This window comes from Anopheles nili, chromosome 3 (genome assembly GCF_943737925.1).
Source record: "Anopheles nili chromosome 3, idAnoNiliSN_F5_01, whole genome shotgun sequence".
In the NCBI taxonomy this organism is placed as follows: Eukaryota; Metazoa; Arthropoda; class Insecta; order Diptera; family Culicidae; genus Anopheles; species Anopheles nili.
In genome coordinates, this window is record NC_071292.1 from 32,520,955 (window position 1) to 32,548,386 (window position 27,432).

The 27,432-nt window shown below is 45.8% G+C and overlaps 1 protein-coding gene across 1 annotated transcript; it reads right to left on the reverse strand.

The window, feature by feature from the left end:
* Positions 1-264: 264 nt before the first annotated feature.
* Positions 265-11,057, reverse strand: LOC128726459 (uncharacterized). Its single transcript, XM_053820272.1, has 5 exons — positions 10,958-11,057; positions 4,446-4,526; positions 1,218-1,316; positions 1,047-1,108; positions 265-973 (listed from the first exon to the last, which is right to left on the reverse strand). The coding sequence occupies exons 1-5, from the start codon at positions 11,055-11,057 to the stop codon at positions 404-406; spliced, it is 912 nt and encodes a 303-aa protein (XP_053676247.1). The 3' UTR covers positions 265-403.
* Positions 11,058-27,432: the final 16,375 nt, after the last annotated feature.

A 27,432-nucleotide genomic window follows, 5' to 3' on the forward strand; every position in this document is an offset into this window, starting at 1 on the left:
CAAACGCCAATCGACTTTTCATGTACTTCCCTTTGCTTTATTGTCATTAACGGTCTATGCCTTGCATCTAATAAATAAACCCTTCCCTCTTGTAATCTGTTACCGGTTCTTGCAGGGGTGCAGCTTACTTCAAATAGGTACATCAACTGCCGTTGCTTCCTTCCGTCAATAGTTCGCTTTGAATTTTAGTATTTGCGCGTGCCGAAGCATACTTCAGCCACGCCTTGTTTAATAAATAATACATATCACATCCTAAACCGGGAAACTATTTACAACCACCTTGTGCTGGTCACCGATTCGACAGTTACGGTTTACCAACCGTCTACCATGCTCCTTCCCGCTTACAACAGTTCAACAGTATAATACACAATCCGGCCACAAGGGCCCGCTTCTGATCAAGCGATCAGTCCAGCGACACGTCAGATAGTTGCGCCGTGATCCGCTCCTTATCTCGCTTATTTACCGGTCGATTGGTTCGTCGCCTGACGTTCCTTCGACCACCATCGACGGTGGAGCCGGTTGGGGTTGGGGCAGTTTTCTTCGTCGTCGTAGAGACATCCGATGTCAAATCGGAAGCAGTACTCGTCGAGTTGTCCGGCATTACAACTATAACGCTTGCGCTGGTCCCGTTCGGTTGTTCCGACACCTCGGAGAGGTCTTTTAATCCGCTTGCTCCAGTCCTCGGTTCACTAGGCATTGGTTTGAATGGAACCACTGGGCTGTGGAGAGCTTTCAGCTGTTTGATGCGTGCTTCTAACACTTCCGCCGGCAGCGTCCCAATCGAGTCCTCGTATTCGCGCTGCTTGTTCATTTCGTAGAGCTGCTGTAGTTGGTTATATGCACCCTCGTCCATGATCGGTGCCGGTGGCATCAGAGAGTCCCGCAGCTTGTCCTTGTTGAACTGCTGGCGCTGCTTCGTTTGCTTCGACCACGCCTGAAGCCAAGAGGACGTTCCGCCATTCCGGTTGGGAGTCTACATTAAAGGGAAACGAAAGCAAACGTTGAACCATAAGGAAATTGATTGCTTTTTGGAATGGAAAACTCACCTTTATCGAATTTGAATACTCATCGTTGTCTACGTATCGTTTGCTGCTACCCGAAGACGCTCCTGAAGCAAAAACATCACACAACAAGCCATGAGAATTAATAAGTAGTTGTCATCACAGCCCGATAGATGTCGCTACCATCAAGTTGAGAGAATGAACCGGTTCACTTACCTATCGGTCGCGTATTAAGCTGCGGGCCCAGTTCCAATTGCACCTGAAAGTCCGCGTGCTCCCCAAGTCGAAAGCCAAATCCTAACCGTGAGTCGGTTCCTACAAAAGAAGGCAGTAGAGTAAATGCATACATTTAGAATAGTTTCAAACAAAACCCACCGGACGGTTCGAAGGAACGGAAGTGAAATCGAACCGGTTGAAAACGTTGCGTCAAGTGCATGGCGATATCCTCGGCAAACCCACGAGAGACGTGTTTTTTCTTCACGTTTTCAACCAATCCGAGATCTCGTATAAATGAGCTGACGTAGAACAAAAACCTTGCCGTTTAGAAGCACACAAAAACGCCATCTTTCAAGGATGGCTTAGCTCAATGGCACAGAGAGCCGGTCACATGATTGAAAGTAAAGTTTTGCCTTCAATCCGGTCGTTTGCAAGACAAACTTGGACCACCCAGCACAAGGTTGGATGCATTCCATTTTTTTTTACTTTAAGTTGTTTGTTTCACTGAGTTTTTATGGGTCGTCGAGCGTACTAACAAGCCGTTCGTCTAAGCGATACAATTCCGGAGAGTGAAATTTCGAGTTTCTATAAAATGTTGGTACATTAAATTGATTCCAAGCTCGCTCGTATTGTTCCTCTTCAATGCAGATGACGATTCAATCCAAATCCCAACTCAAACCCAATTAATTCCCAATCAATTTCAATCAACAACAAATTTTGTCCACTTAATCATCCGCCTAGCTGGATGGCCTTTTTTCCCAGCGCACTTCACAAATGAAAAGATACCCATCAGCCTGCCATCGGAGATCTCACCTAATGACGCCAGTTTCCTATCGCTGCCTCGCTTGCCTCTCCCGGTACCATTCTACCCAGGCCCAAATCGAGACGAGCGATCGTCTGACAACACGATCTCCTCCAGATATAAAGTGCGATCTTCAAATGACGGACTTTCGTCGGCCCGTGGAAGTGGTTTGCTCAGTCTGGCCACCGCTTATTCACCTTGTCGAAGGCATCTGGTACAGTGCAGCGCCCAGATGAGCCATCGTCCAGACAAGTGTGGACACAAACGAGATGTTTCCCCGGTGCCGTAATACCTGCATGCCGATCGTTTGTCCGGTTGTCGGCAATTATCTGTGCTTTTTTTCTCTCTGTTGCTGTTGTTATACCTGTTGTCTGCAAGTGCTAGCAAACCCCACCGGATGACGATCGAACGGAACTGGTCGTCGGAAAACTGGCCGCACAAAGTTTCTACCAATCATTTTCTTTAAACAGATTTCCCCACATTGCGCCGATTTATTAAATTTGATTTAAAAGTAAGCAAAATGACACCAATCTGTATATGGCCGGTGGATTGGTGGTTTCATTTTTCGATGTTCCCAACGTTCAGTTTTCCCAAGCACCACCAATTAGCAGTCAGAAAACGAAGGCTCAAATACCCGAACGCACCATGCACACCGATCGGCTAATGTTGTGCACCCTACTGTAAATATGTTTACACGATCCACCGGCAGGCGCATACCCGGCCAGCGTAACTCGATTCATGTTTATTAGCGTCCTCTGCACCACCCTGTTACCCTCTCTCTTTCTTTCTCTCTTTCTCTCTCTCTCACACACACACACACACCGTCGTCCGGATACATCATCCGTCTGCGGTCGGAACGGCAACGGATGCAAACAGAAAGGGAAAGTTGTCCCATGGTTACTGCGCCGGTGCCTCATCCGTGTTGAGTCCGACCGATCTGTGTGGAGTCCAATCGGCGTTGAAGAGATGTAAAAAAAAAGAGCTCCATCACGATTAACGTTAGAGAGGTTGGTTGGGAACATCCCGTGGGGATCGTGGGGATCTTCTCCTTCCGCTTCGGAAACGGGTGATTTGCGATCGTTTGATAAGGCGGACAGTGTGGAACGGACAAAAACAACATCAGATGAAAGGTTCGTGAAGCAGTGCTCGTTTACACGCGAGCCGAAATTAATGTGTTCATTAGAACGCGATCGCGTGAGCGAGATCGGCGGTTGACCAAAAGCACGTTTCGGGATGAGATTTTCGTTAACCTTAATTATCAATTAGAGCGATAAATTTCGTCCAGCTTCATAAGCGCCGCTAAGCGCCGTTAAGACGATTGAATTAAGCGTCATTAGATCCGAAATTCAATCGAATAAAGCTGGTTAAGCACGGTTGAGACGATTTGATTTAACACGATCATCGTGGATCATCAAAAGCGATGCGCTTTATCACATGATATGGAACAACGTTACAAATCAGCTGCATTTTTAGACCGGCCATCCAGCAATGGTGAAAGTCATACTTGTAATGTCCGAAAAGTGCACTTTCATTATGCAATGGAAACCTCTGCCACATGATTTATCCTGTGAGTCATCCTGCGGCCTTTTTTAAACCTTTTATCGTGCTCCTCCATGACTCAGGGGCGTAAAAATGTCGCCTTTCGGTGGTACTTTTACTGCACTGTAATCCAATAGAGTTGCTTCTTTGAACTGGAAATTGGCGCCATAAAATAAATACCGGATAATAGGTGCCACCACCATTGCTTCCTATTGCTCGATCGAGCCGCTAAAACACTTCCCAAATCGTCGAAAAACACTCATTCGTGTGTCTTTTATGGTCTTGTATCCGGTTTTGCTACCAAATGGTGTCTCGATCACTTAAACCTAAGCCGTGACACAACGCGATAAAGCCAATCTCGCGGGAAACGGATGAAATTCCGTTCCTGTTCGATCATTTTTTTTCCCTAAGTTTATGGTCTTCAGAAGAGAGGGAAAAAAAGCAAGAATGTAGGTGGAATCAATTTTAACTACCCCTCCCCCCATGGGGTGCGAGGTTCAAGGAAAACCTGCGCTCACGGGAAACCAAAACCAGCTGGAAGCCTGCTGGCGCGATTCACTGACCGCGATACGGAACTTTGGTCAGCATTACGAAATTACGGCACCTGGCCACCGAAAAGTAACGGGTTCACCTCCTACGATCCTTCTCACCCACTCCACCATACTCCACCCCACCATTAACCGCCAATCGCCATTAACCCTGTTTTTCACGTCCCATTCCCGGGTTTCCTGATTCCGTTCGATTCCGGGTGTGAAAAGATTGCCCAAAATTACATAATTTGGGCCTGCCCGAATTATCCCACCGGCCCAGCCCGATGATATTTGCATTCCGGTCAAACCGGACCCACCTCCCTTGGCCTTTTTTTATCCTCTTTGCCTTAAACTTACCTTTCTTGATCGGCGGAATGTTGGAATAAACCAGGGAAAGTATCGATGGCAGCTCCTCCGGAACGATGAACGCGCTTGTGACTGCGGTGACCAGCGTATGGAAATGCGGTGACATCCGGACAGAAAGAGAGAGAAAGACCAATGAGTAGTGCGGAATTACGGATGGGTAAATAAGTGAAGCTTTTACTGGTGCGGTTGAGTTGAGCAGTTGATTTGGGGGTATGGCAAAAACAAAAACCCCCGGCAAATGGGACGGTTGCTTATTAACGAACGGGAAAACGGACCCGGTATCGTTTTGATTGAATTATTCGACCGTACCGACCGGTCGTGGGTCGGAGGGATCCTTCGCGGATTATGCTTTTCGTTTTCGCTCTAAACCCCCCAAGGGTGGGCCGTTATTTTGGGGCTCTGTTTTGGCTATAAATTTCCCAACAGGAGGCCGCGCATCGTGAAGGTAGCGGGTCAGCGTGCAGGTTGAAACAAAAAAAAACACAAACAAAATGGTCAACTGGAAGCTCCCCAACAGGTGAGGGACCTTTCGGCTGGTCCTCATTTATTCCAACTGCGGCAACAACAAAGTTACCGTTTCGCGATCGGATCGGTTTGGCTAGGCCTGGCCGGGAGATGGCAGATCTACCTGCCTGGAAGATTAGCGCGATGAGTAATGTGCGTCGTGTGGGTTTATTGCGTCGTAACCTGGCGGCCCGTTTTGCGAAATAGATAATGCATTATGCTTGGGGCTAGCTTTTCCTTCCAGCCACTCGGAGGTACGTAAAATGCTGAAAACTTATTGCTCTTTGCGCGCTGTGCAGTGAAAGAAATCGTTGCGAATTTCACGGCGGGTTGTACTCGTCGCAAAGCTTCATTTTGAGCCCACCTTTCCCGAACGACAGCGCAGCTTTTAACGGGATAAATTAAGTCGTAAAACCATTTCTTTTTTTTTTTGGGAGAGTAAAAAATGATCATCCTAACCCCCCCTAGCGGAAATTAATCTCAGTCAAGCAAACAAAAAAAGGCAACACTTGCTGTTTTGGGGCGTTCCAAGCAACCGTGTCGAACATGATCACCCACGGCGATGGTGGTTCATCCTTTGCTAGACCTTCACGACCGATCTTCAACTCCGTACTCACGCTCATTTGTCCCTAATAATGACGTTAGAGGCATCCGTTTTGTCCGTGGGAGTAAATGGATGGTTCCGAAGCGATGCTTTCGTAATTCCATTATTCAACCAATTCAATCAATTAACCCCCCAAAGATGGGGCCGTGATTGAGGCTATTTACCATCGTTCGCTTTTCAATGTTCGTTGATTTATTCCGCTTCGGTGCGATTCAAATGAGAAGTGTTTTGCGGGGTCGCCTTTATCCTTCGGCTAATCCGCTGCAGGTGTGGAAAATGTTTCGTCGATTTAAGCTAAATACTTTTTCGCATCCGATCACCAAAAACCCAAAGCAAGTTATGCCCCTGATTGATCAGACTGGCGTAAGAAATCGCGCATCGAAGCAATGAGCCTTTTTTTCCCCTATCTCACTACCATCCGTTTTACGTAACAGCGACCCGTTTCCGTCGACAAACCTGTTTCCGCCAGCAACCCTGACGGCGTGGTAAAAGGACACGCGCACCCAGCGAACGCCACGGCCAGAAATCGACCCGTCATCCTTCGATCGCAAAGTGCCAAGCAAATCGCTCCAATTGCCGTACGAGCGGCGATCGCAAAGACCTTGGCACGCGCAAACCAACCCAACCCGTCACCAAGCCTGACTGCATAACGAAAGACTTGAACGGCCGCACAGGCCAGAAACCCACCCTGACTCGAGGAACTCGTTTTATGAGCTCGATGTAGAAAATACCACCACACCGTGGATTCGCAGCTCGTGCGCAATTCGTCAATGTGGCCAGCCGTTTTCCACCATGTTCCGTTTTTGTTTTCATGTTAGCCTTTTTTTTTTAAATCACCCTCTCTCTCTCTCACACACACACAGACACTTGCGCGCACCGGACTTCCGAAAAGGCATCGAAGCATGGCGAACTCCGTCGGCCAGGTTTGTTGCGCCCGTGTCGCTCTAGGTGAGTGCACGGTAATAAAAATGTTTTGAAAGTGAAAACTAATCGATTGGTCACGAAACCGATTAAATTAACCCCTGGGGTGGGCGCATTGTGCGCATGTTTTGCCCGGGCGTATATGGTTCTTCCGGCCGATCGCGACGATCGGTGACAATTGCGATCTGTGTTGTGTTACTTTTTTGCTGCAAAAATATGTAAAACACTTTCTCAGTGGCATTCCTGCCCGATATTGCTCGGAATCGAAGGAAATAGAAAGCCCACCTCCCGCAGAGAAACTCAAGGTGAACCGCTTGCGTGGTTTGTGCACGTGTATGTCCGCTCGCTTCACGACTCCGCAACTGATTATTATTTTAAATGTTTCCTTTTTTTCCCTCCCGCACTATCAACGTGCATTATTTAAATGATACCGTAGAAGAGTTTTCTACGGCATTGTTTTTTTTTATGTTTTCTATTTCGCGCCAACGCTACCATTCAATTTTGTGAGCCGTTTTCTGCCATCTCGCGGCACTCGGTACAGCGTTTCTCGATGATGAAGCGACCGCAAAGAGTCCAGATCTGATGTGCACACAAATTGCAACGCGCTGGTGCAATCTTGAGATCGTGAGCCGCTGCACTTAAGATGCAAATGCTCATAACGCAAGCGCCACCACTAACACCACCAGCACGACATTACGAATGCCCGACGAAGCATGGCTTACGATGGGCCACCGCAGGCTCCGGAGACGTCGAGTGTCCCCTTTTAACATCCCTCTCGAGTAGAAAGCAAGGGTGCCCACTTACGTGGATTAGTAATATACCTTTCGTTGAGTATGTGGTTTTTGTTTTCCATCATCGAAAAGCTTTTTGCGCGCGTAATGCACTTTAAGAGCAGGTTGGCTTTACGGCGATGCGTTATGCTTCGAACGCCATCTAATAGCGTTGAAAGATAAGTGCATAATCAGTGACTTTTTTGATTAATTTTAAACATTTACAAAGCGAAATAGGTGAATCATTTTTATGTGTTTACAAAAATCCTGAAGGCTACAATTAAACAATTACTTATGTAAACAAATTGAAGACTTCTTCTCGTACTTTGATTCCATACCTTATCATATTTATTTATAAGCCAGTAAACGTATATTACAGCCTATAATTATTGACTGAATGCCCTTTAATTATACAATATTAATCAACCTTGAGTTGAGTTCCGAAACTCATCTGACCATTCGCTACATCACCATACATTCGCCATCTGCCCTTGTTACGCAACCGATCTTCAACTAGTTCAACGACCAGCGAGATCGCGATCGTGCCTCCATTGTACTAGAAAACGAAGAAGCTAAAACAACAGTGACCCGGTGGTCAAGTCTCGGGTGTGACCTTGCGCAAATCGCTGCAGCAAAAAGAAAAAAAAACTACCCATCAAGCAACCCTCCGCGTGCTGTGAACATTGCTGCGCTTAATTTATTTCGTTCGCTGGTCGTTTTCACAACCCTTGTTTCACCGGACGCCCGGGTGGAAAACCAGCGCGCAGTGAAGATACGAAAAAAGAACGTGAAATAAACCAAAACAAAAAAAATAGCGCAAAAGGTATCGAAACGCCTTTCCAAATGAGGTTACGCTTCATGCGTGCCCTGGGCTAGCTAATCGTTCGACCGCTAGTGCTCCGATGACGATGATGATAGCGAGGTTGAGGATGACGATTGCGATTATCGGGTGCGATCATGTTGCCCATTAATTTGCTGTGTGTGAACGAAAAAGCTCCCGGAATGGTAGGTCAGCGTGCGAATGGTGTCAATGCCGTTTTGGGGCGGGATTCGGGTTCGTATTCGTTATTGAGCCACATTGTACAATTTCCCTCAAAACGCCGGTGTATGCATCGCCAGCCAGTCGATGCATCGTAAAGCGCAAACAGCAGAAAAACCTTCACGGGCGCATAAAAGCTACCTCATAAAACCAAAACGTGCGTTTCCCTCGCAGGTCGGATTGATGGGTGTGTAATAAAATGAACCTCCCCATTAGCAACCGGTAATGGAAGCGGTTCGTTCTCTCACGTCTATCACGATTTTAGCATATCCAGATCCACAATGGATACTCCTTTCTCTCGGTGGCACTGGCCGGCGTCATTGCACCTTTTATGCATCGCAGATGAGCGATCGCGCTCATGTGGGAATTATTAAAGTCACCACAACGACATAATTACACCGGGGCGTAACGAGCATTTTCCCAGACGTTACGTGCGTGATCACACCACAAACGATCGCTGTGAGGCTGCGATCGAGAGTGATCGCGAGCGTAAATATGCTCGATATGTTTATCTGTGCGATTGTGAGCGCTTATGCATGGGGTTGTTGTAAAGTGAGCGAAGCGTTTGAATACGTACGAGATGGCATTGGCCTGACGAGGCAGCCATTTGGTGGTGGGTTGCTTGCTTCAAGACTTGTGTAACATAATAAACACATTTTCGAAAGTGTAATGTAGAGCTGGAAAGCCTTGTGAATTTTTTTTTATCACGTCAGTATTTATGGGAATTTAAAAATTGTAAATACCATCTTCAATTTGAATCGGCAAACGTTTAAAAATGTTTCAATCATTCAGTCCGATATGAGATCCGATATGATTTAACTCCATGAAAACTATGAGGATCGTAATCATTCTAAAAAAAACCAGCTACATTAATAATTCATCCCCGTTAATTTCCACATCAAGGCCCTCGCTTTTTGACGGTATCGAGTCAATTTTTCAGGATTAATCCGCATGTAATCGAATGCAAATAAACACACCCAAATGTCAGCTTAATTCGTCACAAAACCCCAGCGCGGGTTTGTTTAGAAAATCGTCACCGATCGCTACCGGTTACGTAAATCGCTAAAACCCGCAATGCCGCTGAGTAATCCCCGACGCACATCAGTCTTCCAACTGAACATCTATCAATCAATCGCACTCGAAGGCCCGGCTGTGTTCGAGCATCACCCACAGAAGGGCGTTTCACCATCAGCCTCATGGAAGACGCCCGATGGCCGGCTGGGATACCTTGACGATAACAAGCCGGCTTCAGTGCCGCATCAACCCAACGTCGGAAGATCGCCATTTGATGTCGAGTTGCGCCCCATCGCTCAAAGAGCCACGGAAGACGGCCATACCCGGCTGTGTGAAAGTGAAAACGTATTAACTTTGATATATGCGCCTCCCAAGGGTGCGTGCCAGCAGGCATAAGAAGGGGGCGCTAATCAAATTAAATATACCGACTCCACATGGAGGTGTTGATGGATTATAAAAGGTTAAAATATTGTCTAATTCATACGGCAAAGCATCGTGGCCCCGATGGTTTTTTGAGCGGCGGCAAATGAAAGATGATTTCTTAATTGAGGCAAAATAAGCCGATGATTTAATTTTACCGCCATTGCCTTATTTCGAGGTGCGAGGTACGTTGAATAACGGAACGCGGTAGAAGCTGGTAGCCAAATTGAGCGAGACGGTTGGGTCTTATGGCGCTGTAAAGAAAACGATGGCATTGATTGGTATGAATCGTGACAACCGGGGATGGTTTGAAAAAATGATCATTATATTGTATGCATGTTTCTTTCAGCGTGTGTGCTGAGATAAAAAAAAACAGCTCCCCACTAAAGCAAGATGGAGCCTTCTCAATTAATTAAGCAACCGTATCTCCTCGATCGGCACGAAACGAGATCTCGGTCTCGATTTTCCCGGCTGCGATCGTCGATCATCGATAGCACACACATAACGAGCCATTCCAAACGGCCAAACATCCTCATATCACCCACCACGCTATGAGCGCATGCAGATTGCACAATCGTGGCTCGTCTTCACGGTATGCCTGCCCCATTGCATGAGCGGAAGAGATCAATTGTTTGGTTTCTTGTGCCGTGGTGCGATCCAACCAGACCGGTTCCATTCGGACGGTAATTGGCGTAAAAAATCGATCACTTTCGGGGCGCTATCAGCGGGTGCGCGATCGTGCGGCTAAAGTACGCCACTGTCCTCGGACAACGTCTGCAAATGGAAAGGGCCGTGTGTTTTTTTTTTCTCTGGCGGGTAAAAGCACGCTGCAGCGCGGTTTCCGTTCCAGCGCATTTCCGTACAAACACTCACGCATACATGCACAAGCAAACACACACACACACACACACGACACACGGAGCGTAGGGAAACAAAAAACGAGTTTTAACGTAGAGTTTTGTTTTGCTTTGCACAACTCTCGCCTTCCTTTCGGTTTCATTTTGCGCACGTAACACCACCACGGTACTGGAAGTTGTTCGCGCGCATCTGGCGAACCCTAGAAGGGTGCCTGGCCTACCCGGGTGTGCCCTTCTCGGGGCACACGCTTTTCTCGAGTTAGCAAATCGCAACGCGGGATTGAGTCATAGCGAATGGGGCGAACAGCACTGCAAATTGGTTGACCTTTGGCTCACGTGGATAGACGCCAGCCGACGAGTAGAGGAACACTTACACGAGACGGCATCAAACGCCAGCAGGATCATCAGCAGAAGCGCGAATGGTCGCGGCCTCTGTCTCCTCGGACGCAATGCAATTAGCGATCGTTTCATCATATCGCTGCGATCTTTTCGTCTGCTCGGCACGCAGCCACTCTTCGCCGCGTTTGGCTTTCGAACGGGGATGTGCGCAATGTGGTGAACGAAAACTGTCAGCTGGTTCGAAAACGTTGCCGGTTCATCCGAACAGGCACACCATTTTTTTGTCGATCTCTGGCAGTACCAGAAGGTGAACTAATGTGACCCGGATAACGTGGCTAGCACTGGCTCTTAACTGTGGGGGTGGTCAATCGAACGTACACCGTACACTGCACAGGGCGTTTATTGCCGCACGAGGGGTCTGACGCGCGATTTTGCTACTTTTGGCGGCCACAAATCAATCACCTGGGGAGTTGCTCTACTTTTTTTCTTTAATTTTATTTTCCGTGCGCAATCAAACACACCACCCGGACCTGATAAGACACCGAAGATGAGCGCACACGCACGGGAGAAAAAGCGAGAGAGAAGCAGCTCGCGTGAGCGGGAGGGATATAGCTAAACTTTCTCACTGCGGAATTTCGATTTCGAGCCGCGTTCGTCGTGTGGCCGTCGTCGTTGTCTTCGGTGTGCACACGATTAACAAATACACTGTGGAGGGATGCCACCCGCGGGTCGGTGCAGGTGAAATGAATTTCTTTATTGCACGTCGAGCCGCGTTACCCAAATGAGGGTGCGTATGGAAAATACGAGACCCGACCTCCACTCGTTCACGCACGCCGTGTTGCACGCAAACCAGCGCCACTGGGGGGTCAGCTCAACGGTGAGCGGATGAGGGATTCGCTTTGACTGGGCTGGGAAGGATGGAGATCGAGACGAAATCGCACGGGTTAGCCTTGGGTGTGTGTATTTGCGAAAGCACACGCAACACTGAACTGGACGGTGTTTTGCAAGCGATCGCGATCACGACGATCGTTTCCCCCTGGTGTACGAAAGAACTGTGCGAGATGGTAAGCGACGAACCGCTTCGATGGTTGGCTTTGAAGTGTGCCTTCTTGTGGTGAGAGAGTGGCCAGTTTCCCCCAACAAAGCTCTCAAAATCAATGCATCTACACCAAGTGCGTCAAACGGAACAAAAAGTTCGAGTGTAGTAACAAATGAAAATGGATGGAATCTTAAAGCTTTAATACTGGCTACAAACTTATACAAAAAATACAAGCATCATTTTTTAAGAGAAGGAATAAGGATTATTTTCAAAGTTTCCAAAGAATTATTTAGGGCTTTTCCCTATTTTGATTTTAGTTACACATATAATATAATTTAATGATATTAATTTGAAAACGCTAATATAATTTAATTTATAACTACTTCAAGATGTTTGGAGACAACTGAACCTCTTCACTAGTTTGACACCCATGGATCTCTTTGACTTCGGTAACACGAAGTGGGTTTTCTTGAGCTTACATCTTAAGGATTTTCTCAAGGCAGGTCTACTGTTGAATGATTTAGCTTACACACACAATCAGATGCAACTGTCCTCAGCGCAAGCTGGACGAATTTTATCCTGAGAGAATCCTCAAATAGGAGTTTATCAATTTGAAATTATTTTATTCATTATAATAGGGGTCATGCATTTAAATGAACTGGTCAAATGTTTGCATAGATCAAATACCGGAAAAAACAATGTAAAAAATATATGAGATGGATATAGACAGTTGGTTAAAAGTTGTAATAGTTAAAAAGTGTGAAAAAAAACTAAACATGCTCGAGCACTGAATTATTGTACTTTGATGTTTAGATGAAAGAGAATTTCAAAAATTTGACTCAAATATTGAATGAATTCACATAAGTTAGAAATCAAATGAAACCATTACTCAGGATTGTTCTAAATAATTGATACACCAAGTGGATGACGAAAAATGAGCACGCGATCGTTGGTGCAACGCATATGTTAACTACAATTGCACTTGCGTTGTACCCACTGCAGTAGGCTTTTGATCGAAATATTTTGCTTACAAAAGTCTGCAATGTAAAATTTGTTTTCAATATTTCAAACATTCAAATAGTTTCCCTATGTATATATTTATTTTCCTATTATAAAAAGGTAATTTAGAATCCCACTGTGCATTTTGACGTTCCATATATAGGGCTGGTGTGAAGTTTGAAACGACAGTCAACATTTTCTTTTGTATTATTTACATTCGTAGCGGTAGTTTTCGGCAATGACTTCTCATATTGCAAAATAAATGCCCTCTTTTTTGTTGAAAATTAAAACCGTTGCTGATTTCATATTGCTCTGATATTTATTCGGTGTACAAATAATTAATGTTATTTTCAAACGGTAAACGTCATTTACCATTACCACACGTGTAGTCGCGCTGTCACAACGAGCTGTAGGCGCAAACTGTCACTCAGCTCGTCGCATTTCGCGAGAGGTACCGTCCGTTGATAGTGGAAAACACCAAACAAATCTTGTATCGAACTGAAATCGCTCTGCTGCGGTTGTGCGCCGTCAAAGCAGTCTACTGAAGCATCATAGAAAAAGACTCGGTAGCCGCGGCTTGTCGATTGTTCTGTGACCGTGAGTATTGTGCCGTTGCAGTGGCTCAAACGACCGCTACAATAAACCGAGACGCGCACGTGTGAAAAAGGGGAGCCTTCTGCCCCAGACAGTAGCTGATTTTCCTTGTTCCCCGGCCAGTGCCACCTGAGTGCGTGTAACCACCATTTTCCTCTGCCGTATCGCCGTGAAAACCACTCGCGTCTCGTTCCACCGTGGGAGCGCCTCGCCAGACTACGCTTTTCGGTTTTGTGCGCTGTGAATTTGGGAAGCTTCTCGGAATCAAGCCTACTTTGTCGACGATTGATTCTAGTCAAAAATATGCTGAAACTGCGATGTGCTTCTGTGTTCGCCATTGATTAAACAGTGTACTCTTTTGTCGTTCGTCTCATTTTTGTCATCTTGAACAAGTTTCTTTATCTAAACATGAAAATGCTTTATCTTCTACGTAGGATCCACTCTGATTGTGTTTCGTTCGTGTTGATGTGTGTTGTTTTTCGTGCCGTTTCGTCGTGAATTTGGGGATCAGAAATCTTCAGCATGTCTCTAGGTGTTTAGTGGAATAGCAAATGTGAAAATAAATAGCGGCATAAAAAAGGTAAGGGCATAATTAAATCTGCATTACCAAAACGGCAGGCAGAAGTGAGAAGTCCGCAAAAGGTGCGTTCTTAAAAGTGCATCAAGAAGTTCTTCGTGCATGCGATAGAAGAAGGAAAGGTGTCTCGTTTGTGACTCCCGACCTTGTGTGTGCCTGTGTGTGTGTTTGTGAGTAAAACCCATCTCATTGTCGGGTCTGGAAGAAAGGGCAAAAATATATCCCTCCTCAACAAAAGTGCCAACAATTGTGGTTCCCGGTGCGCGTTTCCCGTTGTATTCCCTGTTTCGAAGAATCTACGAAACGTCGAAGCGCTAAATGCAGAAACGGGACGGCTCAGCGGTCATCCGTGTGCAGGGCCGTTGAAATCGAGCCCTTTTCACAGTGTTTTAACTGCCCAAAAAATTAAAACAGGTAAGCGGGAAAGGAATCGAAATTGACCCCTGAAGGAGGGAAGAAACATCGAACGGCGGCAACCTGTTCCCTTCGTTCGCATTTCGACAAAGCAAGGAGAATAGTCTTGTGTGAGTGTGTGTATGTGTTTCTAAATTACATCCCTTCTAATTTCGGATCGTGTCTTTTTTCTTCATTTGTTCTTTGTTAAAAGATTAATCCTCTGCGGTTGCTTTGATTATGTTCGCGAGATGTGTCTCACTCTGTGGATGAAAATCACTTTTTTGCCTATTATTGCTGGTTGTGGCTTTCGATTTCCCGCAGGAAAATTCACACGATACCGGATGTACAAAATGCAAATTCAAATGATAAAAAAGACGCGCATAATCAATTAAAAAATGGCTCTTCCAGACGGCCACCCTGCTATGGACATGATGGTGGGATTTGTATTAGACTTTATTTGGGTGGAAAAAAAAGCACATATGAGCCATATATGGCTTTTCGATTCACACACACAAATTCTACCCTGTGACAAAACGAAAAAAAAATTACACTGCCTCAACCACCCTACGCACCCTTCTAAACGATTGGTGACCATAACTCAACCGTTCAGATAATCTTTACGTGTCCAGATTAATGCTATTCCGGGAAGTGGTTTTGGTTAAAACGCCCGTTTAGTGCGCGATGGAGTTCTGGCAAAAATTACCGCACCTTAGCTTATCAGCAGGGCATTAGGAATTCAAACGACACACAACGGCCGGTTTGGCAAACCATTCCTTCGAACCCGTTCTCTTCCAAGATTCCGATCTTCATCCGTCGCTGGGGCAAAACAAATCCAATTCCTACCGCACGTTCTAGGACTGCCTGACTTGCGTTTGCGATCGCTATCGGGTGATGTTTTGGGAACAGGTTGTTGGACCGTGCGATCCGAGCCTCCCGATCCAGTCGAACCAGTTATTCCAGTTGCGCAGTGCTGCATTTTCGAACGGATGGAAATTATTTAAATGTGCCTTGTGTGTGCGTGTGTGTGTGCGCGTTGGTTTGTTGTGCAGGAAACAGCATCCTGGGGGTATTAATTGTCCGATCGACGGGAGGCTCGTAAAGTGGAAACGTTCGAATGGCTTCTCACGGGAGTCATAAAATGCACCTGTTCGTAAGGGCGCAATATTCAAACCAGACGAAATCTTTCTCTCGATTCCACTGCAGTGACGTGCGTTTGTTTTTGCAGTGCGTAATGACCATTTATTGGGGCTGTTGCAAACCCGCACGCCTCCTTTGACCTTTTTGACTCACATACAACTGAACGGGGGCTTATCAACTGGCAAAAGTATGAAGAAAAAGGGAGCAATTCCGCGATAATGCGCTCTCGCAGGGGTAAGCAAACAAAAGCTGAGAAAGTGAAAACGCACATTTTGCTTTTCGGTCGAGAGGTGTTTGTGTTCGAGTGTGGAGCAACTTTTGAGTTGAGCTCGACTGTGATAGCGTCATCGGTAAGTTTGTTGATAAGAAATGTGGGTTTTATTAAGAGTTGCCCGTTGCAGTACACAACGACGCAGTCGCGTGGATAATCTCGTCTCTCGTGCAGACGACGATAAGGAAGCGAACCGAAACGGCTAGAAGACGGCAGAGTACGTACGCCACGGTTTATTTACTGATTGATATGAAATTCTAGACCTGGTGGAAATAAGAACGGGCCTGTCAAAAGAACTAACATGTGACAAATGGTAGATCTGTTGTATTTTTGGGGCGTAGTTTTTTTTCTATATTTGTATTTCTGTGCGACACATATGACATCACATATTAAGGAAATTGCACCACCCCTTTAACGTAGTGTGTTAAAGAACATTGCTGAAAAACACATATATTTTATTAAAATAAAGTACCTTCTGTCTATCGTACTTCATTGGAAGAGATGGCTGCATTCAACATGCACCGGTCGCATTGACTTTCTCATGAAGAAATTCGCGAATGGAACGATGAAGCAAAGGAAACCTACCCTTCTACCTTCGTACGTATGCAGTCGTCGTCGTCGTCGCGTACAACGGAAACATGACAGAAGTCATTACTCTTCGATCGGAACGCACGTACTCGTACGGCTTTATGTGACTGCGGAATTTACGGACGGCTCGACGGATATAGACGGGACAACTTTCCACAGAAGGCTTTGAGGTTTTGCGAGATCAAGATCGTATAAATTTCTTCTCTCACGCCGTAAGAGTTGCCTTGGGTTCGTATGCCGCCTGCTCAAGCAGCCCAGTGTAGCAGCTGTTTTTGTCCCAGCAGACCGTTGCCTTACCTTGTGCGTTTTGACAAATGAGCCATTGAACTCGGCCTGAAACGAGGGGTCCGTAATTAGGAAGCGTTTTATTATCGTGCCCGTCTTCGAAGGATGCATCCTGATATAGGGATTAAAATTTATGCGATTTAGGGCGCGTTTATATAATCTTTTGAAAAGGAATGACCATACTTGCATTGAAGACTGAATTTCATACATTTTTTTTCCTTCGTTCCTTTTTTTTCGCCATCAAATCTCACGTAGAAGCGCGTGTCCTTCGGGGCTTCGAAATCCACCATTTAGCTACCTTCTGGCGCACTGTGATGTAATAATGAGATTTTTGCGCTGCAAACCACACACACCCACCGCAAGTCCTTACGCTAATTATGGGCCGTGAATCGTGTAATTCCCTCGCTGAGCCATCCGTAACATCCGGAGATTGGCACTCGAAGCAACTCAGGACCGGCACTTTTTGCTGATTGTCAAGGCGCAATGGGAAACGAGAGAGCTTCAGCAAGTCAGCATAAACAGGCTTTTTTTTTTCTTGTTTTCCCGATCACCATCAGCCTCGAGGAGGTGTACGCCGTAACGTGGTAATGAGATTAGTCCCAAAAATAGAATTGGTTTACTTTGCTGCAACAGGAACAGCCGACTATTAACCGATGGTGAATCTGTTTATTTTACTCCGCACCCGACGGGTGTTGATGGGTTTCTGTTGCCACAGTTATGATAAGTGTGTTTTCGATTTGATCGGACTTAATAAAATCAAACCTCCATATGGCCTGTCAAAAATGTCCATAACAGTATATTTATTCATTTAAAAAATAAAATTCGCTCGTGAACGTCAAACTTCTTGATGTATCAACCCTGTTTTTATTGAGGTTTCCTGTCTTGGTAATGAATTATGTGACAAAAAATGCATTTTATTTTCTGAAGGTTATCTGCGTTCGTTTACAGCATTATAGGCCGCACCTATTGGTTCTAATCGCTATCAACACTTTGGGTGTTGGTGGAACAATGGGAATATTAACCTTAACCTTGTATGCGTTCGTTACTTTGTGTTTGAAACCAACGTAATTAGCATTCTGCTAACATGTTGCAGAAATAAAAGTGAATCAATGTTAAAAAAGTGGCATATAAGAATCGCTCCTAAAGAATTTTCTTTAAAATTTTCGATAGAACAGTAACTTCTTGTATTCTCAATTACTACAATATTGGCTACGCGGCAGTTGCATAATGACCTAAAATCATTATTGTTATTTAAACAACCCAGGAAACCCACTGTGTGTCAGTTTTGATTTGCAACGCACACAAAATAACGAAGGCTGGCTCACTTATCAGTCGTTACAAGCACTCTTTACGCTTCCCTAAGGCAACGACAATGGAAGCGTGTTTCCTATCTCCCTGCCAGGCAGATTACCAGGCTTCGGTTCCTGTTGTAGGAAAGGTCAACGAAACCAGTGTGTCCGATGGGGTACTATCAACTGATAATGGTTACTGTAACCAGAGTGCAGTGGAAGCAAAACGCACCGGAGACTGCGGTGCAACAAGCAATCGAGATCTCGTTTTGAACGCAGTTACATGCAATTCAGTTGTAAATAATGTAATCACGAATGAGATTTTTTTCTTTCAAGATGGTTGTACTTGATGATTTGATGCGTGAAGATAACAAATGTGTGCGTATTTGAGGTTCTTATGGAACTAATTTGATTTGTTTTGGCGAGAATTGCTCCCAGGTGAAATTCTTTCAAATAGAACATATAGCATACCGTGTAAGAATTAAGATTTTTTTTATCACGTAACATGTTATCCACATGACTGATTCTTACCATTTCCAATGATGAAATCTACAAAGTAGCAGCTTTTAAGCCTTAATATCGTGGCGTTAGTTATGGGTGAAAATCGGAAATGACCATAAATCACTGTCTTATTCGACGCGACAATTATGGTTCGCCCGTCACCACAATCTCCAAAGCCTACGGGCCGTTATATTCGCCATGTATGTGAAAGTTAATTTTCCTTGCTTCATAACCGCCCATACCGCAGGCAACCCATTTGCTTTCCTGCACGCGAACATAATCAATTTCTGATGAGACAGTAACAAATCTTCATTAAACAAATCCCCTCCGTTCCACGTGGAGCGCGTATTTGGCATCGATCCAGGATGCTGGGCCAAATTTTACACTAACTTCTCTTGGAGAGAAAAAAAACGCTCCTTCTGCAAATATGCTCACGTTGTGGTTTTCTTTATGCAATGCTGCAGTGGCGCTTCTTACACCTGGGTCAGCTGATCGGCCGGTAGCGCGTAGTCGTGGTGTCCATGCGACCAGAAGCAACATAAATTGTCATTAAAACTTCATTTTGGTTGTGCTTTGGTTGGATCGTTCTACGGCGGATTATGCAGCAACGATGTTTCGTGGCGAGGTTAATCGACATTCTACGCCGGGACACTAAAGCTTCTCTTTCTCGTTGATTGGTTATTGATTGTCGAACGAGCCACTGGCGAGGGAAGCGACTGCATTATGACGACCTGGTGGTGGGAGGACGAATCATTTTTCATCCTTACCCACCCGTTCAATGTAGTTGAGCTTCGGGGGAAAAGTTTCATCGGTTCCTAAAGGTCTCCCCACAAGCTCCGTTACCAGCTGGGTCCCGGTGGGAAAAGCGTGTATTCCTTATTTATTGTGAATGTCTACTTTTCCCCATAAAAAGGGCAAACTTTTACGCCCATAACCGGTAACCGGACATCGTGGCGGATGAATGTCGCCTTCGCACTACAACAAAAAAAAAGGGAAGAAGCAGAAAAATGAGGCGTGTAAAAATTGTAAACAAAAACTCATACTTTCATTGCCCTCGTTCGCTCCATTAGACGTTTACATCAGGGCGTATGATTGCTCGAGATGTTTGTGGGAGTTGGAGTTGTTTTTTTTCTCCCGCTTGCTCTCTACGAGTTTTCTACGCCTTTTCTTGCCTCGACCACGTTCAAATGACGTATCGAAACAGAGCGCATGTTATTAGGTGTGCTGTTTTTGTAACCGTTCACAATGAAACACCCGACTGGTGACAAACGCTGGTGATAAGAGGAACGTTTCGAGCAGGTCTCATGGCCCTCCTCTGTTAATTGCTAGACGACACGTGCAAATTATCGATAGATAGCTGGAGCAACTATCAGCTGGCGGGTATTGTATCGCCCTGGCCTCAAAGCGGGCTTTTAGAGGGGCGTTTATTCTCGTCCGAGCTCACAGCAGCCCGCGTGTGCGATTCGAGAACGTGTACTGTTCGTGTCAGCAGCCGATGAAGTCTGCGCTATAGCGTGTGTGTTTCGAAATAACGAACACCGAAACATGGAATACAACATTTTGCTGGAATTTCTATCCATTTCTTTGGGACGGTAGAACGAAACGCCGTCTTCCGTGACGCCGATGAAGGTATGCCACGTATGTGCGTTAGCCACAAGATGGAATTAATCATCGTAATAAAGGAAACCTGGTGAGCTGGCGAATGAGTAATCGCGAAATTCACCTCTTGGTCGCGTCAAGGGACGGTCCAACGAGTAGGTTTCCAGTGGCTATAAACCCGCGGCGCGTAACGAACCGCAAACACGACAAGGAGTTCGTTCCTTCCGTTCCATCTGCTTTGGAGGAGTGATGTGCGCTTGTTTCAGCTCTTGCGGTGTGTTTTCTTATAGTGCTGGTCGTAGAAAAAAACCCGACCATGACTAAACCATGCGCACGAACAACGACCTCCCGCGGGGTTGCAACACTTTTGTCCCGATGCAATTGGAGCGAGGCATCGCAGAACGCTTTGTTGAAGTAAACTGAGCGTTTCGAATGACGAACTAGTAGTGGTTTTGAATGAAAATAATTATATCGCCGTTGAATCGTTACCCTTTCTGTACTATCGGGCAGCAAAGGGTCAAGAGTATGGGGCCTGCAATAATGGGATTTTCTCCTTTCTACCATGTGTATGACGCTAGATAAGAAAGCTCGTTTACAGGTACATCGAAGGGTGATCCTATTTCAGGTCGTTCCCTTAGGGCCGAGTACTGTGGGTCCCTTTTGCCCGGACGTTGTTCAAATAATTGTGACATGTGTGTGAACACGTCAAAGGACACTCGTGTCCTTTTTACAACCCCCGGGAGCATTGATTGAAAATAAAGTGGTTTATTTCGTAGGGAGTAAAAGGACATTTTTTGTGCCGTGTGAGCTGTTTTTTTTGTATCATCCATCAGTGTGAGCTTGTGGTTCATCCTGTCAAGGTTTATGTCCCTGAAGTTTAGGTGGGTCAATAAAGTGAGAAAGGTTTATTGGGTGAACTGTTTTTGTTTGCATCTAAAGCCACCCAGCCGTGATGACGGTTTTATTCTCCCCAGTTGCCGGTTGCCGGTGGTGAGATCTAATGTTCCCAAAATATCAATTAGCCCTCGTCACTGTCGTGGGCTTAAAGGAACGTTGCAGCATACCATCGTCATACATCACGCTGCTGAAGCATCGCCCTCGAGGAGCAAAACGTGGCCTCACATAACATTGGGTGGCTCTTCAATATTGGCCTTACATGGATCATGCTGGGTGTGCGGTGTTGCTGGCTGGTAATGACTTCCAACATCCAGGCGAGCGATGTGTTAGTAGGTCAAATGGAGGTCACCATCTTCCGTCACACCGCCTTCTGTGGTCGTAGAATCTTGGACCAGATTTAAAACCCTCTCAAAGCTGTGCCATCCCTTTTGCGAGGAGGGTTTGCGTGTGTTCCTCCCGGTAACGGTCACGGGCGTCATGACCCAGTTGGGGACCAGAAAGCACAGTTGCAACGGAAAGAAGAATACAAGTGAAAAGTGCCAAGTGCCGCACGCTAAAACTCGCCGCCGGATTGCTTCGGTTGGGTTCTACTGGATCCACTTGGTGCAGCTGACCGACGTTCCAGGGAAGCTATTTTTCGCTCGATAACATTCGCCGAACGTTTCCTCCGGCTGTGGCGGGCGCTTGCGAAAGACTTTAATCTTCTTTTAGCTCCAGCAATTTTCCAGCTCTCCCCAGGGCACCGTGGAAAGCGCCTTATCTTGGGGCCTATCCGAACGGGGCTTTTTTGCTAAAATGCTGCCGGCCATTTCCGTTAGGGGCGGGTGCGAACACTAGTGGAAAGTTTGGAAAGCTAGAAGAGCTAGCCACCCCGTTACGAGGGATGAGGAACTTAGTGGAACGCGCTGCTGCAACAGTTAGAGTAGATGGGTGTTAAATATTGAACATTTTTCATAGGTAAACAGCAATTAACAGCAAATTAATGTATGTACTGATAACGTTTTCTTGCTAATTTACTCCAAGTACGAGATGTGTGTTGTACGGTTTTAGAGCTATAAACTCGTTTTTTCCTGCATGCTTCTCAGCTACATGTTCATTTTAATGAATCTATTTCATCGCGAGCTAGGTTTGTCTAAAATCGGATCATAAATCTCACACCGTCGCAAAAGTTCTTCGAGCGTGTCTAATTGCGGCGACAAAATGCCCGGTGAAACGGAGAGAGATTTTTTAATGAACTAAACTCACAATATATTCCAGCATTAGCTTTTGGTTTAAATTGCTATCCCTAAGGTTTGGATAAAAGTCGTTTCACTGGGCTTCATGGCAAAGACAACCAGGCCCCAGCACGTTAGGTTCGGTTTGATACAAATACCGGATACCTGATTTCTTATTTACGTCCGAAACCCAAGAGCCGGTCGAGTCAATAAATTACGAAAGCGTTCTTTTCCCCCCAAGGGAAATACTACGACACACTTTAGCCGTCTGTGTCGGTGGGTTGGGTTCAAGAGGTCCTCCATTACGCGTCGTCCTCGGGTCATTCTCTTGACGCTCGATGCGTGTTAGGTGGTGTCGGAAATTAAATGCTTCCATCGTCGTCGCGCCGATGGGTCAACTCGATTGGAAAGGGCATCAGCCTGCATTCGGGCGCCTCCTTTGGGTTTCATCAATATTAATTACGTCTCGCGGTGACTTCCATGTGCGAGTTCTTAGGTGAATTACATCGGAGTGGATTGTCGTGCACCTTGTCGCATCAGCTGGCGGCCAATGTGCATTATTCATGTATCGAGCAGTGCAATGATTTTATCGCTAAAAAGCTGCACCAAATCACAACGAATATTGAAGCCGAATGTGCATCCGTTACATTTGATTTTATCTCATAATAATGGCAATTTTGCGAATTGGTTCAGGAATGCATTTATTACACACCATTCGTTTGATTTTTCCCGTTTCAAATACGACTCTATGGTACCATTTCTTGAACGCCTTCTTCGTCGGCCAGTAATGTGTGTGTCGCATGAAAATTGATCATCGATTTTATTGCTTTCCCGCCCCAAAGGGACGACTTTCCATTGATTGTCGGTCGCATCGATACGATCGTGTTTCTAATCGAAGTTCGCGATGATGTACTGCTGTGTATGTTTACTACCCCGCAGGTGCACGCCCTTATTTTCAATGCCATCAATATAGGCCACTCGGGGTGCGTGCTAAGGTTTCTTCGAGGAAGCGCGCTCGTGTGCGTGTATGACACGCGGATATTACACTCGTACGAGAATCCGCGAGGAAACGGCTTGTGACGTGCACGTCACGTTGCTGACGTGATTTCGTTGTCATATGTGCCTTTGGAAGATAAAAAAGGGAAAAAGGCCAAGGAGTTCGTGAGGAAAAGCTCGTGTGCAGGGTACGTCTCCACCCCGATCGCCCATTCGAGCGTCTCTAGGGGTGAGAAGAGGTTCTCATACAGAGAGTCATTTCAACCACACCGATTGCCTTGCACGACGACGTCGTTCGTTGATGGTCACTAGCGTCTTCATTGGTGTGTGGTTGGAGATTCACGTCTCGTTTATCATCGGAGCTGAATGGTTTCGTCTCTCGCGACGTTGGTTGGTGGTGGAAAATATCTTCAACCCCCTCAGATAACGTGACGCGGTTTTTGTGGGTGCTACGTGCAAATCGCCATCATCAGTCTCGCCACATCCGATGATGATAGGCCAGACGGTGCTACTGACGGAAGACGGGGTTCGTATGTGTGATCAGGTCCCATTGGAACCGATCGTTATATGAATATGTTGGCCAATGAATCGATTGTTTGTGATGCTATTTTGATAGAGTGAATCATTCGTAAAGGGGTTTAAAGATTAGTGATCGAATTAAGGGCTTCCTTTGTTAGCTTATTGGTTCCGTTTTGATCGTGTTATTCCTCCTTCAGAACTGCTAAAATATAATCTGTACTTTTTTCATAAAGATTACATCTAATAATTGGGTTTTTTTTAAATTTATTTCCAGGTAATGCTAAGTTTTATGGAAAAGATTACTGTACTGTGAGTATTGAAAAGACGAATATTTTGGGATTTTCCAGCTGAAAAGCTTCCAGATCAACAAAGTGATAGAATCTTGATCTAAATAAAATAATTTTATGTGTCGTATTCCACCACAAACATAGTCGTGCCCGTAAATACGTTGTTCATTTCGAATCCTACCCGACGTGACCGTTTACGCGTTTTTCTCCCGTGGTAATTGTCTCCACGCGGTCACCGAGCGAGAACACCGTAACGAGAGACCGTTTCAAGCTTGTCAGGTCGTTTTCTTTCCCCGCTTCAGGGTGGAAAAATTATCATCGTCCCACCGGTTGTCGCCTTCCATCGCACCAATGTTCTTTACCCATCGTGTCTTGTCGGACGCTTTGGAACGCTGTCAGCCGTTGATCCAATTGCCATTGCGTCGACAGTTCGCTTGACAAATCACCGTTCTGACCTTGCTGCGAATTGCTTAAAAAAATAGCAAAGACAAAAAATGCTGCGACATGAAGTTGCGCTGGAGTGCCGCCCTCCCTGGGGTCTTGTTAAGGCTTGACGTTGGCTTTCGCGAAGCTTGCCCTCAGACAATCCCTTGAGAGACCCGGCGCTGAAGTCGGCAAACATGAAAGCTGATCTTGTTTTTTTGTTGTTTTAAGTCGTGATGAAAAATTCCTATCAGTACTTTTTAGTAACTTCTCTGGGGGTCGACTGGTGTTGAGTTGTGTCCCCTTCAGCGTCCCTGCATGTGCCGGTGGTCGTCTGCGATGATGTGTGCGAGGACTTATGCGCAGGGTTGATTACGATTGTGCGCCCGTACAAATTGATGAAGCATAATTATTTATCCACCGCGTGACGTGTGGGGGCAGATTTTATGCGCAAATTGGGACCAGTGATTGCAAGGGCTCGGCATCATCTAGTACCACTGCTCTCTCGCTCGGTTCGACCGACACGGTGACAGGCTGGGATTAACCTTCCATCAATCAGCTGTTCCACGGACGGCCATTCAATTAGTGTTGCTACGGTTCCACCGGCTAGAGGGAAAATGGGGTAAAGCTCGGCTGGAAAATAGAATGGTTCGGAATGGTTGAAGGACGCCGGAAGAATAGCATCTGTCGATCTGTCGCCACGCCAATTGCCCTGCAATCGCTGCGGTACGTGAACGAATTTTGGAATCTGAGCAATCTCAAGGAGGTTTTGAACATCGTCGATTGGGAATGGAAATGGGTTATTGATTTTCGGCAATCCCACAAAGCGAATAATGTTAATGTTTACTGTGATGCATGAAGCAATCGAACGGTTATGATATTCACTACTGATCTTTTAAACGTTTACTGACTTTTTATGGACTAATATTACGATTAATACTCATGGTTGATTGATTGTGTAAGTTTGACCCATGGAAACGTTGGGATCATAATTTTGTTGTTTATAAATGTTTTATTACGTAACACATTGTTTGTGAAATGTTATATTTTAGAATGTATTAAGCTCCAAGCTTTTACACTAAAACAGTGACTAATTTTTTCTATCTTTAGCATGACGCAATAATCTTGATGGAAGGTTTAAGCATCGCTTGATTAAATGCACTCGTCAATCATGCTTACAACACGAAAACAAAAACTATGCTGCCCACCTAACGTCCGCCGGTTCCATCTCATGACGAGAATGGGAAAACTGTGTCGTATGCCAAAATGGTCTTTTATGTTTTTTGTGCTTTTCCCCGCTTCGTTCGCATCGTTTTCCCCATCCATCAACCTCCCAGGGGTTCATTCAGCATTGTGTTCTTAGTTGGCACATCATTAGCAAATCTAATGAGTGAAAGTAATGCCATTTGTCATCGCGCTCTCCTTCTCGTTCGCGTGGTGTTCAGGCGCACACAGGGTGCATAATCGCTAAGCGGCTTAGTTGGGGCTTGCTTACCGCGTGTAGCGCATGCTGTAAAGAGAGAGAGGGTGGCTGTGGAATTGATACGTTCATTGTTGTCCCGCTAATGTCATTGTTTATTGTCGCGGTGTCGTTTGACAACCGGCGAGTCGCCACCAACCAATATTGTTTCCTCTCTAGTCAGTCATCTATTCACTCGAGCAAAGCACACACACTCACTCACGCGGTAATCAACGCCAACGATACAACATAACCATTTCCGTTTCATCATCAGTTTCCCTCTTTGTCAGACGTCCACCCACCCACCCGGTGCAGTGGGTGATGATGAGGCGATAATATGGCGTCCTATGCTTCACCAAAAGCACTCAGTTCGCGAGCACTTCCACTACAAACCGGCGAGCATAATGCGTCAAACCGTTTTCGTCTCGTTCGGGCGGGCATTTCTTGCTGCTCGACTGATGCTCGTGGGAAAAACCGAAACGAACGAGTAAAGGCAGCCCGTCTTGAGGAGATAGTAACAACCACCGGGCCTATTTTGCAGTTCCCTCGTGGTCCAACGACATAAATATGCTCCCCGTTGAGATATGGGCTTTTTTATGCAGCGCCAACAAAGTTGTTTTCGGTTTGCTGTAGCGTGTAGGAGACGCTTTTAACCGGTTCAACTACAAACTTACGCGACATTAGGTGCACATTGGAAGTTGGGTTGATTAAAAATTTATGAACACTACGACCACCTGTCTCTGCCCTTCGTGAAAACTCACTCACCTTCAATTTGATAAAATCTCGCATTAAAATTACAAATTGTCTTGCGTCCATTGGCCGACCAGCTGGTCAGCATAAATATGTATGTGATCGCGCGGTGAATCGACCGTAGGTGTGAAAATCGGACAGAAGACGCCTTACCGGTTGTCGCTAATGATAACCGGAAGAGAGCCCGTGTGAAAAGAGGTGGCTTTTTATGCCATATATCCATTCCATCACGCTTCACATTCATTCAACGGAATCTTACAGTTAAAAGGCGTGCCTATCACGCGAAGCCGCAGGCCATTCGTGAACATAGATGCGTTCTTCGTTCTCGTCGTGTGACGATTTATGAGTTCATCTACGCCGGCGTTCATTAGGTTCTGTAATGAGTCGTGTCCGCTGAGTAGTGGCGCAAATGGCGCTGCACAAGTGTAATGATATGCCCCGTTTGAATGCATCCAGAAAACGAGCGTGCCGGCGATGTTGGAGGGAATGGCTTTATCTCGCACCCTCCGATGGGTGTACGTGAAAGAAGTGGCATTGTTTCGGAACGCCCGGACGTAACTTCACTTCATGATATACTTTTCAATATAAACACCCACCGTGCGGGCTTCGGGTTAATAATGCGATTTTCGAACGTTCCATAACGCGCGATCGACTCCCGGGTGTCGAAGAATGTGCGCTTATCTCTTCGAG

What these genes read in the sequence shown, in the direction of transcription:
- LOC128726459 (XM_053820272.1), bottom strand. Translation starts at nt 11,057, where the DNA reads ATGATGAAACGATCGCTAATTGCATTGCGTCCGAGGAGACAGAGGCCG. An exon ending in GGCGTTTGATGCCGTCTCGT is followed by an intron (nt 4,527 to 10,957) that starts GTAAGTGTTCCT and finishes TGGTCACCGCAG; the next exon opens with TCACAAGCGCGTTCATCGTT. An exon ending in AGTATTCAAATTCGATAAAG is followed by an intron (nt 974 to 1,046) that starts GTGAGTTTTCCA and finishes CCTTTAATGTAG; the next exon opens with ACTCCCAACCGGAATGGCGG.